The 13,719-nt window shown below is 43.1% G+C and overlaps 1 protein-coding gene across 2 annotated transcripts; it reads left to right on the top strand.

Annotated features, from left to right (window-relative positions):
* The first annotated feature begins 7,455 nt into the window (after window positions 1–7,455).
* On the top strand, window positions 7,456–12,979 carry LOC127308196 (zinc finger BED domain-containing protein RICESLEEPER 2). Of its 2 annotated transcripts, none has more exons than XR_007856343.1 (4): window positions 7,456–7,838; window positions 8,739–10,802; window positions 10,882–12,625; window positions 12,760–12,979. XR_007856343.1 is itself a non-coding variant. In XM_051338952.2 (4 exons), the coding sequence occupies exons 2-3, from the start codon at window positions 8,804–8,806 to the stop codon at window positions 10,884–10,886; spliced, it is 2,004 nt and encodes a 667-aa protein (XP_051194912.1). In that variant the 5' UTR covers window positions 7,457–7,838; window positions 8,739–8,803; the 3' UTR covers window positions 10,887–10,932; window positions 12,760–12,979. The 2 variants fall into 2 exon arrangements, 1 of the variants encoding a protein (XP_051194912.1); XM_051338952.2 differs by having other exon boundaries at window positions 7,457–7,838; window positions 10,882–10,932.
* Window positions 12,980–13,719: the final 740 nt, after the last annotated feature.

Here is a 13,719-nt window from a genome sequence, read left to right on the forward strand (position 1 = left end):
GCTGAAATTTTTGAAGCTACACTTGTTTTATCTTTCTATGCTTGTTACTTTGCTCTTCATGAACTTGTTTATTTACAAGATTCCTATGCATAGGAAGCATGTTAGACTTAAACGTGTTTTGAATTTGCCTCTTGATGCTCTCTTTTGCTTCAAATATTATTTCTTGCGAGTGCATCATTAAAACTGCTGAGCCCATCTTAATGGCTATAAAGAAAAGAACTTCTTGGGAGATAACCCATGTGTTTATTTTGCTACAGTATTTTGTTTTTGTGTCTTGGAAGTTGTTTACTACTGTAGCAACCTCTCCTTATCTTAGTTTTGTGTTTTGTTGTGCCAAGTGAAGCCTCTAATCGAAGGTTGATACTAGATTTGGATTTCTGCGCAGAAACAGATTTCTATCTGTCACGAATCTGGGCTGTTTTCTCTGTAGAAAAATCAGAAAAATATTCCAATTTACATGCGTGTTCCTCAGATATGTACGCAACTTTCATTAGTTTTGAGTTTTCTGATCTGAGCAACGGAAGTATTTATTAGAAATTCGTCTTTACGGACTGTTCTGTTTTGGCAGATTCTGCCTTTTATTTCGCATTGCTTCTTTCGCTGTGTTGGGTGGATTTCTTTGTTCCATTACCTTCCAGTAGCTTTGAGCAATGTCCAGAAGTGTTAAGAATGATTGTGTCACCTCTGAACATGTGAGTTTTTGATTATGTACTAACCCCTCTAATGAAGTTTATGAGAAGTTTGGTGTGAAGGAAGTTTTCAAGGGTCAAGAGAGGAGGATGATATACTATGATCAAGAAGAGTGAAAGCTCTAAGCTTGGGGATGCCCCGGTGGTTCACCCCTGCATATATCAAGAAGACTCAAGCGTCTAAGCTTGGGGATGCCCAAGGCATCCCCTTCTTCATCGACAAATTATCAGGTTCCTTCTCTTGAAACTATATTTTTATTCGGTCACATCTTATGTGCTTTTCTTGGAGCGTCAGTATGTTTCTTGTTTTTGTTTTTGTTGAATAAATGCTTGTGTGGGAGAGAGACACGCTCCGCTGGTTCGTATGAACACATGTGTTCTTAGCTTTTAATGTTCATGGCGAAGGTTGAAATTGCTTCGTTAATTGTTATATGGTTGGAATTGGAAAAGGATACATGTAGTAATTGCTATTAATGTCTTGGGTAATGTGATACTTGGCAATTGTTGTGCTCATGTTTAAGCTCTTGCATCATATGCTTTGCACCTATTAATGAAGAAATACATAGAGCATGCTAAAATTTGGTTTGCATATTTGGTTTCTCTAAGGTCTAGATAATTTCTAGTATTGAGTTTGAACAACAAGGAAGACGGTGTAGAGTCTTATAATGTTTTCAATATGTCTTTTATGTGAGTTTTGCTGCACCGGTTCATCCTTGTGTTTGTTTCAAATAACTTTGCTAGCCTAAACCTTGTATCGAGAGGGAATACCTCTCATGCATCCAAAATACTTGAGCCAACCACTATGCCATTTGTGTCCACCATACCTACCTACTACATGGTATTTCTCCGCCATTCCAAAGTAAATTGCTTGAGTGCTACCTTTAAACAATTCAAAATTTATCACCTCTGATTTGTGTCAATGTTTTATAGCTCATGAGGAAGTATGTGGTGTTTATCTTTCAATCTTGTTGGGCAACTTTCACCAATGGACTAGTGGCTTCATCCGCTTATCCAATAATTTTGCAAAAAGAGCTGGCAATGGGATTCCCAGTCCCAAATTAATTAACAAAAAAATAGACACTCCTCCATGGTATGTGATTGTTGGACGGCACCCGAAGGATTCGGTTAGCCATGGCTTGTGTAAGCAAAGGTTGGGAGGAGTGTCATCATAATAAAACTAAAATAAAAAGGCACTCCTTCATGGTATGAGATTGTTGGCAGGCACCCGAGGATTCGGTTAGCCATGGTTTGTGAAAGAAAGGTTGGAAGGAGTGCCACCCAAAATAAAATAAAATGGGAGCCGCTCTTTGAAGGTTTGTCTGGCAAGGGGGTTAGAGTACCCGCTACCATTCGTTGACAACAACATACACCTCTCAAAACTTTATTTTTATGCTCTCTTTATGTTTTCAAAATAGAAGCTCTAGCACAAATATAGCAATCGATGCTTTCCTCTTTGAAGGACCATTCTTTTACTTTTATTGTTGAGTCAGTTCACCTATTTCTCTCCATCCCAAGAAGCAAACACTTGTGTGAACTGTGCATTGATTCCTACATATTTGCATATTGCACTTGTTATATTACTCTATGTTGACAATTATCCATGAGATATACATGTTACAAGTTGAAAGCAACCGCTGAAACTTAATCTTCCTTTGTGTTGCTTCAATGCTTTTACTATGAATTATTGCTTTATGAGTTAACTCTTATGCAAGACTTATTGATGCTTGTCTTGAAGTGCTATTCATGAAAAGTCTTTGCTTTATGATTCACTTGTTTACTCATGTCATATACATTGTTTTGATCGCTGCATTCACTACATATGCTTTACAAATAGTATGATCAAGGTTATGATGGCATGTCACTCCAGAAATTATCTTTGTTATCGTTTTACCTGCTCGGGACGAGCAGAACTAAGCTTGGGGATGCTGATACGTCTCCGACGTATCGATAATTTCTTATGTTTCATGCCACATTATTGATGTTATCTACATGTTTTATGCACACTTTATGTCATATTCGTGCATTTTCTGGAACTAACCTATTAACAAGATGCCGAAGTGCCAGTTCCTGTTTTCTGCTGTTTTTGGTTTTAGAAATCCTAGTAACGAAATATTCTCGGAATCGGACGAAATCAACGCCCAAGTTCCTATTTTCACCGGAAGCATCCAGAACACCCGGGAAGGACCGGAGGGGGCACTTTGGGCCCCCAGGACCATAGGCCGGCGCGGCCCAGGGCCGCGCCGCCCTACGGTGTCGTCGCCCCTTCGACCCTCTGCGCCGCCTCTTCGCCTATATAAAGCCCCCTGGATCGAAAACCTGTTACGTTGGACGAAAACCACGAAACCTTCCCCGAGCCGCCGCCATCGCGAGGCCAAGATCCGGGGGACAGGAGTCTCTGTTCCGGCACGCTGCCGAGCGGGGAAGTGCCCCCGGAAGGCTTCTCCATCGACACCGCTGCCATCTCCACCGCCATCTTCATCACCGCTGCTGCTCCCATGAGGAGGGAGTAGTTCTCCATCGAGGCTCGGGGCTGTACCGGTAGCTATGTGGTTAATCTCTCTCCCATGTACCTCAATACAATAATCTCATGAGCTGCTTTACATGATTGAGATTCATATGAGTTTTGTATCACAATTCATCTATGTGCTACTCTAGTGATGTTATTAAAGTATTCTATTCCTCCTGCATGGTGTAAAGTGGACAGGGTGTGCACCATGTGGTTCTTGTCGTAGGCTATGATCATGATCTCTTGTGGATTGTGGAGTTAACTATTACTATGATGGTATTGATGTGATCTATTTGGTTATGTTGATCTATCTTACACTATAAGGTTACTAAAATATGAACAAATTGTGGAGCTTGTTAACTCCGGCATTGAGGGTTCGTGTAATCCTACGCAATGTGTTCATCATCCAACAAGAGTGTAGAGTATGCATTTATCTATTCTGTTATGTGATCAATGTTGAGAGTGTCCACTAGTGAAAGTGTAATCCCTAGGCCTTGTTCTTAAATACTGCTATCGCTGCTTGTTTACTGTTTTACTGCGTTACTACTGCTGCAATACTACCACCATCAACTACACGCCAAAGAAGTTATTTTACGCACCGTTGCTACTGCTCATATATATTCATACCACCTGTATTTCACTATCTCTTCGCCGAACTAGTGCACCTATTAGGTGTGTTGGGGACACAAGAGACTTCTTGCTTTGTGGTTGCAGGGTTGCATGAGAGGGATATCTTTGACCTCTTCCTCCCTGAGTTCGATAAACCTTGGGTGATCCACTTAAGGGAAAACTTGCTGCTGTCCTACAAACCTCTGCTCTTGGAGGCCCAACACTGTCTACAGGAGAAGGAGGGGGAAGTAGACATCAATGGGCTCCACCTCTTGCTAGCTTAAACATTTATATTCATGATATTTGTTAGTCTCATGGTGTCAATTCGACAACCATTCTTTATGGAGCCTGTTATGCTTATCTCCTGGACTATCTGGACTACTAGGAATGATTTTATCTTCAAAGGAGTAGCTCCAAGTTTGTATCGATGTAGAAGAAAGTTCAAGGATGAACTGGCTATGTTGGTTAATAAAGCAAAATGCAAGTCATATCTAAATCTTAAGGCATGGGTGGATAACTTTGTATAGACATACTGTTAGCTTTTTTGTTTTGCCATGATGTTGTCCTCTAGCATCAGCCATGTACGCAACTCTTTATACTAAAAAATAAAAAAAATGCAGTGAGGAAACTCACTGTCCAGCTTCAAAAAAAATTAGAGTCCCCTTTCTGCTTCTATTCATGATCATATTTCCTCTAGTAAGAAGCTAATCAAACTTCCTTTTTTAATGAAAATTATTACCCTGATTGCTTGGGCGATTTGCAGTGGCAACATAAGCATGAGTGGGCCACTTTGAGTAGAATGGAGCGAATAAGCATATACAGTAGCCATTTCCTCTAGGTGGGCCGAAATAATCTAGATTTCCATGTGAAAGTCAAAGGAAAGGATGGGCAACGGCCAGTATGGTCAACTAGACCCTCTGCCTATGGCGGTTTGGACCACAAGGTTTTGAGTGAGGAACTCATTTAATGTAAATTTTCTTTTAGTTTTTGGGCATGACATATTTCTTTTCTTTTTGTACATAACTTGTATTTGGAAAACATAAAAATATATGCACAAGAAAACATAAAAAAATACAATCAAACAATTAATAGGGGCCTTTTTTGGTTGCCCACAAAACGGCCAAGCCAGCCCAAAATCTAGACCGTTAGGCTTGCATAGCAGGTTCTCAAAGCAGCCCCACAATTATCCCCGGAGGAACACTTGAACCTACGATTTTCCGTTGGGACATGCCTGGGCGGGCGCAAATAGGGAATTCGGATGCAAGCAGCTGGACACAGGATGAAGAGAGTGAGACGATGCCTAACCCTAACCCTAACCCTAACCCTAACGATATTTTCTGGAATGTGTGTCATAAATCCTCTCACCTCTCAAAATCTCCTCTTACCGTCGGCAGTTCCACTGCCCCTGGCACATCGAAGAGCACCGCTCTGTGACCAACGACGACGGAAAAGCAGGCCAGCGACTGACGCACCCCCCTCTTGCCAAGCTGTTCATCAACGCCGACGATGCACTTCGTCAATGGTGATAAGCCCTCATCCACTCCAAGACAACTATATGATCGTAGATCCCAAATGGTTTGCATCAATTACATGCTATTATGATTGATCTTGGACACACAATGCCAACTATGAGGCATTACAAACACAGTTATGTTCACTGATTTGGCCAATGATTAAACTCTAGCACCTTGTGTGGAAGTGATGATCTGTCACAGTTTGCACATGCTCCTTGGTATAGTAGACATCACTTCCATATACATTTTGCAATGTTCCTATAAGAAATTTCTATTATGATATTCACTATTTTGTTCATGCCGAGGATTAATTTGTAGACCTTTTGTTGAAGGGATGTTTCTTTCAAACCTAGTGCTATGTACACAAACGGTGGTTGTGCATGATCCTTGGTTCGGTAGGATCATCTCTTTGATTTTGTGTGTACTTATGAGGCACTGATTTGGCTGATGATTAAACTCTAGCACACTGTGCCGAAGGGACAATCTTGTAATACCTAGTGCTATGTGCAAACACATTGATTGTGCATCTCCTTGGTAGTGTAGGATCGTATGTTCGATTCATGTGTGCTATGTTACTATGAGCCCCCTATTGATTTCACTATATTCTTCTATCTATTGTTGACTATATCTTTTGTTGAGGGGATGGTCTTGCATTTACCTAATGTTGTGTGCAAGTATAACCATATTGGTTCTGCATGCTCCTTGGTAAATACTCCCACCGTCCACAAATAAGTGTACATTCGAGTTTTTCAAGACAAATTATGAAGTGGAGTAAAAAATACATTGGAAACATGCATCTCTCCTCTTTAATTTTTTCACCTCCAATAAGCTAAGTGCATGTATAAAACAAGAAAAATATGTGTTTAATATTATTGGGCTTGATTTCCGTGCGATGCGAGAGAAGCAATTAAAATGCATTGGAAAGATATGAGTACACTCTTTTGTGGACAAAGTTTAGAGCTAGATGTCCACTTATTTGAGGACGGAGGGAGAAGTTAGATTGCATATGTCAAGGATTAATATGTGACACAATCTGTCCAATAGATGTGCGTACAATACATGGTAGTGCTCACTAGTTGTATGTGCATTCTCTCCGATATCATAGAGACATCTGTTAGAACTGTTGTTTGTGGGTTTATATGAGTCTTGACTGCGCATGATTTGTACATTGTGTGTTATGTACTACACAATTTGTCTCGCATTGTTTTAAAGGAATTTTTGTTGGCCATCTTTGCACAATGCGATGATTGGGTGGTCATGAAGTGTCGCGATCAAGATCCACCCTTGCCATGATCATGAATGATAGGATGGATGTCTTCTAGGTGGTGAACTACAATTTCGGATCATGAGAAGACACAAGAGCTGATCTTGAGACGGCTCTAAAACCCATCTAGAGTTTCACCCCTCTCGCTGGCGACTCATTCCACTCTGGCTCTGGTGGCCTTGGGGCCTTTGGATGCATGGCGGACCGCAACCTCTCGCCGACGGGAAGGTTTCAGTTCTTCATTTTAGTTTGTTTTTAGTATCTTCTTTGAGATGGTGAGGTGGTGGTTACATCCTGAAATCCGAATAAGGTCATTCCCGCCCTATCCTCGCTCTGATGGTGCGTCTAGCATCAGAGTAGGGCCCGTGGAGTTGTATGTCCAGCTTATCTACTAGGATCTGATTGGTTTTTCATGTTCGCCGTTGTGGTTTTAGGTCAATCTCTTCCGATCTATGGTTGTGATCCTTAGCGATGGTTGTTGCTTTGGTGCGCTGGTCTTTTAGGGTCTTAGCACGACAATTTCATGTTTGTCTAGTATAACAAGCTCCACCACGATAAGCTTTACCCGGGTCCGATGATGGAGGGGCAAGGACGGCGGCGCGCCTTAGGCTCACGCTAGTGTCTTTAGTTGTCCCTAGGTGGTCTAATAACATATTTGTAATTTTTATTACTTTTGGTTTCTTTGTACTGCTGCAATCTCTGCGGACCATGACCTAAACAAAGGAGGTTATCACACTGTATGTAAATTTGGAACTGGATTTCTAAAATCCATTGGCTTTGAACTTTTAAAAAAGGACCCAACTATACTGAACTGGGCTTCGTTGGACTTGGACATAAACTGGACATCCGGTTCAATAACAGTGGATACCTATGGACCTCACATTTGGACAGTCCAGAATCCCACTGGACCTCGACACGACGCAACACACACGAAGCTGCTCCCTATCGATCTGCTCTGCGCCTCCTCCCTCGCCGCTCGCCGGCACCGGCAACCCCCTCCACCGCCGCCCTCTCTCCCTGCCCGCCGGCGGCCACCCTATCCTCGCAGCTCGCCGGCCGAATCGACGTTGATGGCGACCCGGACCTGCCTTCCCCGACTACGCCGCACTCCCATATCCGTAGAAGCCAACGGCGCCTGAAGAGCACCCGCCACCTCCTTCTCTAGACCAGTCCGCCGTCGCCTCCATCCGGACTCCGACGAGCCTCTCCACCTCCGCCTGCACACCCTGGACGCCCGTCCCTACCCCTAGCTGAAGGTGACCTTCTCCTTCCTCTACCTCTCTCTTGGATTATAGCACTTGGGTCCTACTACCTCTGTACGGATTTAATTGACGCATGGATGTAAAGCAAATGAACTAGCTGTGGTTATAATCAAAGTCAATTAAATAAGAACGGAGGGAATATCAGTTTACAATACGAACCTTCCCCATTCAGGCAGATTACACGTTGCTCTGTACTACTGTTGTGCACAATGAAGATGCAGTTAGAAAGTACTAAAACTGAGCATGTTGACTGATATATCAGATGGTTCTTAGGGACATACATATTTCTAGTACTTGGGTACCATGTTGACCCGATATGCTCCTGCAATGCTGGAGAATCCAATGGATGATATACCATTCTTTGTCCACGTTGACCCGATATTTGTATATTTGTCTTGATAAGATTCTGGGACTTTGCTTAAATGACCATATAGTTTGCGGAAATATGCGCCTGCTTAGTGCAGGTTACATGCAATCCTTCATTTATCCGTCACCGGAGTCTTGATAGCAGATTGTCCTAGTTGTGCTAGTATAACGGCGTATTTTCCTTTTCTTGTAATTATCTGAAATTATGACAGCTACGAGGAAAATTACGAGTCGTCTCTTCTTTTAATCAACTAATAATGAAATCTTGGGATTCTAAATGCGGTATGGCTGGTCAATACGGTTTTTGTTAAATATGTTAGATTTTGCAAGCAACGGTGACTAGGTTAGTTGAGTACTACCAAATTTGTTGTTCACAGTTTTGCAACCACTGACGGCTTGCTCTAGGTGTTGGACCAGCGCGCTCTCCCCCATGGCGGGTGTTCACCTCTTGCTTGGGTTACTTTTATTTTCTGATATCAATAGTAATGCTCTGATTGGACTTATTATTTTGAAATCTTTTTACTGCAGTTGTGCCATCTCACTTGGAGCAGCTTAAGTTGCTGATATTCAGTAGTAATACTCCAATTGTCAAAATGTCGAATAGTCAAACTGCAGAGCAATTGCAACTTGGTGGAGTGGATGATGTAACGCAGCTTACCAATCGCAGAAGCAAGAAAAGATCTAGAGTTTGGGAATTTTTCAAGGAGTTACCTGAGGAAGGAAAAGCTATCTGCATTTATTGTCAGTCCAAATTGTCATATCATCAAGGGATTGGCGTGTCACACTTTAAGCGCCATATCTTGGCCGGATGCCACGAGTTCCCATCAGATATTGATCGCAATGCAATATTTCCGGTGAGTGACCCCGTTGTAGATGCACGTTTTGTGGTGGATCCAACTGTATTTCCCGTGAGTGACCCAATTGTAGATGCACGTTTTGTGGTGGATCCAGCTGTGACAAGGGACTTCATGACTAAGTTCTGGATCAGTGCAAATATTGCTTTCAGAAAGATTGAAAATGTTTTTTTCAAGAAAATGATGAAGTCAGCACACCCAAGTCTTCATGTTCATGGTCGAAAAACTCTCAAAAAGGATTGTCTTGCTGTGTATGACGAAGAGAAGAAAAAGATTGAAAACAGCTTGGCTAATTCTGGCTCTCATGTTAGTTTTACAACTGATATGTGGACATCAATCCAAGAACTTGGATACATTTGCTTGACTGCACATTATATCGATGATGAATTCAATCTGCACATGCATACAATCAGTTTTAGAAGTGTCCCATATCCTCACAACGCTACTGCAATCCATAGTACTATTATGGATTGTCTCTATGATTGGGACTTGTCTAACAAAGCTTTTGCTTTTACTCTGGATAATGCCACATCAAATACTGCTGCGGTGAATAAGTTAAAGGCCAAACTTTGGACAGACAAGCCCTTTGGAGGCGAAGATCTCCATGTGAAATGCACGACACACATCTTGAACTTAGTTGTCCAAGATGGAATGGATACTATCAAGGATGCAACAGAGCCTGTAAGGGATGTTGTTAAACATGTAAACTCATCCGGACCTCGCTTGCAGACTTTTAACTTACTTCCAGAAATGTCTGGCCATGAACCTAAGAAAAGATTGAAATTAGATGTTCCCAGAAGATGGAACTCTACATATAGCATGCTTGAAGAAGCTTTGAAGTTTAAGGCGGCCCTCACTAGCTATGCTGATGTTCAAAACATTCAAGGACCTACAGTTGAAGAATGGAGCCTAGCTGAGAGAGTTTGCAACTTCCTAAAGAACTTTGCTGATGCAACAAAGGTTTTGTCCATGCATAAATTCCCAACAGCACATAGATACTTAGAAGAGATTTGGGGAATTCGAGAACTACTCGTTGATGACAAATATACATCAGATGATTTTTTGAAGGAGTTGTGCAAAGATATGAAGGCAAAGTTTGATAAATACTGGGATCAACCTAACAAAGTTCTTCTGGTTGCATCCTTATTGAATCCACGGTACAAAATAGCTCTTCTGAAGTTTTGTTGGACCGAAGCATATGGAGAAGAGGTGGCTGAACAGAGAGTAACTGATGTTCGTAAGTGGTTTAAAGAATATTACGAGTATTACGAATGCATGGTGCAAAGTTCTTCACAAGGAAGCAACATTAATTCATCACATGAGGTGGGAGGGTCTGCAAATATGCCCTCAACGCTAACAGGAAAGCGCAAATTAGAGTTGGGATTTGCTTTGTTCAAACAACAATATCGCCCTAATCACTCTAGAAGGTCAGAGGTTGATATTTATCTAGAAGATTCATTGGTTCCTCTTAGTGAAGGTGAAACTGTTGACGTGTTGAAGTGGTGGAAAAGAAACGCAGAGAATTATCCTGTACTAGCCAAGATGGCTCGGGACTTTCTGGCTATTCCATTATCATCTGTGGCTTCTGAATCAACATTTAGTATAGCCAGCATGATAATTGATAAACATGGCAGTTCTCTAAACCCAGAAACAGCTGAAGGACTAATATGCTCAAAAGATTGGCTAAAAGAATACTTGTCTGATGACGACGACGACGACGACGACGACACTGATGATGGTAAATAGCGATGATATTGCCTTTTTTGAATTAAGGTTTTCACATGCTGTTGTTAATGTTATCTATTTCTCATTCATAGATTGACTCCACGGGTTTCAGCCATAGATTTATGCTCAGAAAAAGGACACAGGTCTGTTTTCTAGATACTTCTTCGTTAGATCATCATTTTATTCCACTTGTTAGATGCTACTTGTGCTCAACCAACTTTGTCACATGCTATTAAGCTGATCAGTCCCTTTGTTAAGTCAGTCCACTCTCTTGTGTATTACTAAAACTACTCGTGGGTATGAAGTTCCTTGTACTGTTCTTATGGGCAGACGCTGGAAAAACTACATGTTATATCTATGTTGAGATGGCAATATGATCTGAAAGCTTACATGATCACATGCTGGTCAGTTCTATGTGATCACAATGGTCAGCACGTAGTATATCTGTATTGATTTAGCCAGCAGGTTCTTCATAGCGTATATGTGTAGCAGCACCCTTTTGTCTTGCCATTTGAATAAGGGTCAGAGCCTTGAGAATAACAATCAGGAACTAGCAAACTTATCTTTGGTGTTCAGTAAAGCCTATACATGGTTGCTTTTAGTTCCACACTCAGAGTCATAGCTAGGCACTCATTCATGGCAGTCAAAGGATGACACGGCATTAGATTAAGTGTTTGGATATCTAGTCTGTGTGCATACTACCGTAAGAGACTACTATTCCCCAAGTTCGGTCATGAAGATCTTCGTTGCCACTCGCCACCCGATTCAGCAGCTCCGACTTCACAACAGGGAAGTCCAGCAGGAAGGCGAGTTGGACACGCCGAAACAAGAAGCCGACTAACAAGATCTTGCCGCAACCAAACCATCACTTGTCACCATCGTCCTTGCCACGCAAGCCACCACGTGGAAACCCTGCATTGCCTGTCGGACACCTGCCAGCCGCAATGTTGCGTGCGTCAAACCCATCAAGAAGCACGGATGGGATCAATGTCTTCAAGATGACGCCTCCAAGGAGGAAAGCGACGTGAGAACGACGCTCGTCGCCTGGCCCATCTTGTCTAGGTTTTCATCCAAAGAGCTCGAGCCGACGCTGGAAGAGGTCGAGGAGACTCCACAGCGGCACCTCCAAGAAGCGGAACAGCAACCACAGTCGAGACTGCACCGCCGGCCAGCATTGGACTGGCAGACTTTCGGCCGAAGCTTAAGGACCACTATCCCCACGCTACCAGCCAGAGCCAGCCTGTGCAGCCACTGGCCCGCACACCCCCGACGCCGCAACCACGTCATCACCGCGCAGAGGCCATCACTTGCTTCGCCACAAGAGAACCAGAATTGGAGGCAACAAAACTCGAGGAGTCTCGATCTTGGGAGCAGCAGCCGCATCACGCGGAGACATCACGAGATAGAAGACGGATGGCTCCTCCATGAGCGCCGGCAGGAGCAACCTCCCAACAGCAGCCACCAGCGCGTGGAAGCAGCAGAAGCACCCACATCCGCTACAGATTGATCGATGGCAGCCACTGAGACCACGTCTGGTCGCTGCGCAAGCATCCTGCAATACCACGAACTGGAGGAGCGCTGAGCAGCAGGTTGAACCACCTCCAACTCCGACCACCGCACCGTCTACCATGGCCACGCCGGACGCTGCTGCCAGCAGCCGCCATGGGCCGTCGCCCACGCAGGAAACAGCCAGAGGACCCCATCTCTTCAGGAACAGGGCCCGCCACCACCGCGGCAGGAGTTGGTGGCAGCGGCGGCAGGGGAGGCGAGCAGGGGAGGGCCTAGCGGCAGCTAGGGCTTCGGCCCCCAGGCCGCCAAAGGGGCGCAACATGGGGGGTGGGAATCCCTCAAATTCCATGATTTACATGATCATAATATTTCAGCTAATTTGTTTGATGCTTCTTCTGCTTGGCAACAGAGGCAGAGGCTTATTATTTCACTAATTGATAGCTAGTTTTCTGAAACTGCAGGAGAGCAAAGATGGTGTTTGGGAATTTTAACCATAATGGTGCATTTGCTGTGCATGTCATTTCTCACTGGTGTTTAGATGATGGCTGTACAGAAAATTATAGTCCAGTATTATCATGTAACTTGAGTCACCATTTATCGAAAACTCACCATCTGTATGTCCGTATGCAGTGTAATCTACAGACTTGAGTTCAGTTGAAAAGTTCTTGTTTTGCTATGTTCCATCTACCGATCCCTGGTTGATGCTCCAGATATGCTAGCGGTTAAGCTTTCACATGCTTGCGATTGAGCTTTAACATCCTGCGGCTTGCCGTCGCAAGACCTTGGATGTCCAGTACTACAACAACATGGGTTTGGATGGATTTGGATACTTCAAAGCTCAGCGTGGACTGGAGATGGAATGAACCAGCTTAGGGTGGGTACTAGTTAGACATGTGCGTTTCTGAATTTGGACGCCGACCCAGTTCCAGATTTAACTGCAAGTCTTCACACGACCAAACACATGTTTTGCTATAGCCAAAGTCTAAAGCAGTTAACCAAATACTCCCTTCAGTCACTTTTAATTGACTTAAATTTAGTATAAAGTTGTACTAAATTAGAGTCGTTTAAAAGAAACCGGAGGGAGTAGTAGACTTCACTTTATGCCAGAATTCAGAAAATGGCTTAGTTTATGCCAGAATGCAGAAATTGCAAGCAACCAAACAAGATACATAACTTCCAACTAGGCTTCCACCCCTTTCCATTGCAACAATAAAAATAACTTTTGCCGACGAAGGAAAGGGTTGGTGCAGTTAACAGAAACCTGTTGTAAATACTCGCTGTCGAGTATCCACTGTGGAACGAAAACCTGGTACCACACACCAATGAGTCTAAATATTCAAAATCCATCATACATGAAACCTGAAACGGCACTAGATCAACAGAGTCTGCGTTAATTAATTCCGATCATAGGTAGTATCTGA

Source organism: Lolium perenne, chromosome 6 (assembly GCF_019359855.2).
Source record: "Lolium perenne isolate Kyuss_39 chromosome 6, Kyuss_2.0, whole genome shotgun sequence".
In the NCBI taxonomy this organism is placed as follows: domain Eukaryota; kingdom Viridiplantae; phylum Streptophyta; class Magnoliopsida; order Poales; family Poaceae; genus Lolium; species Lolium perenne.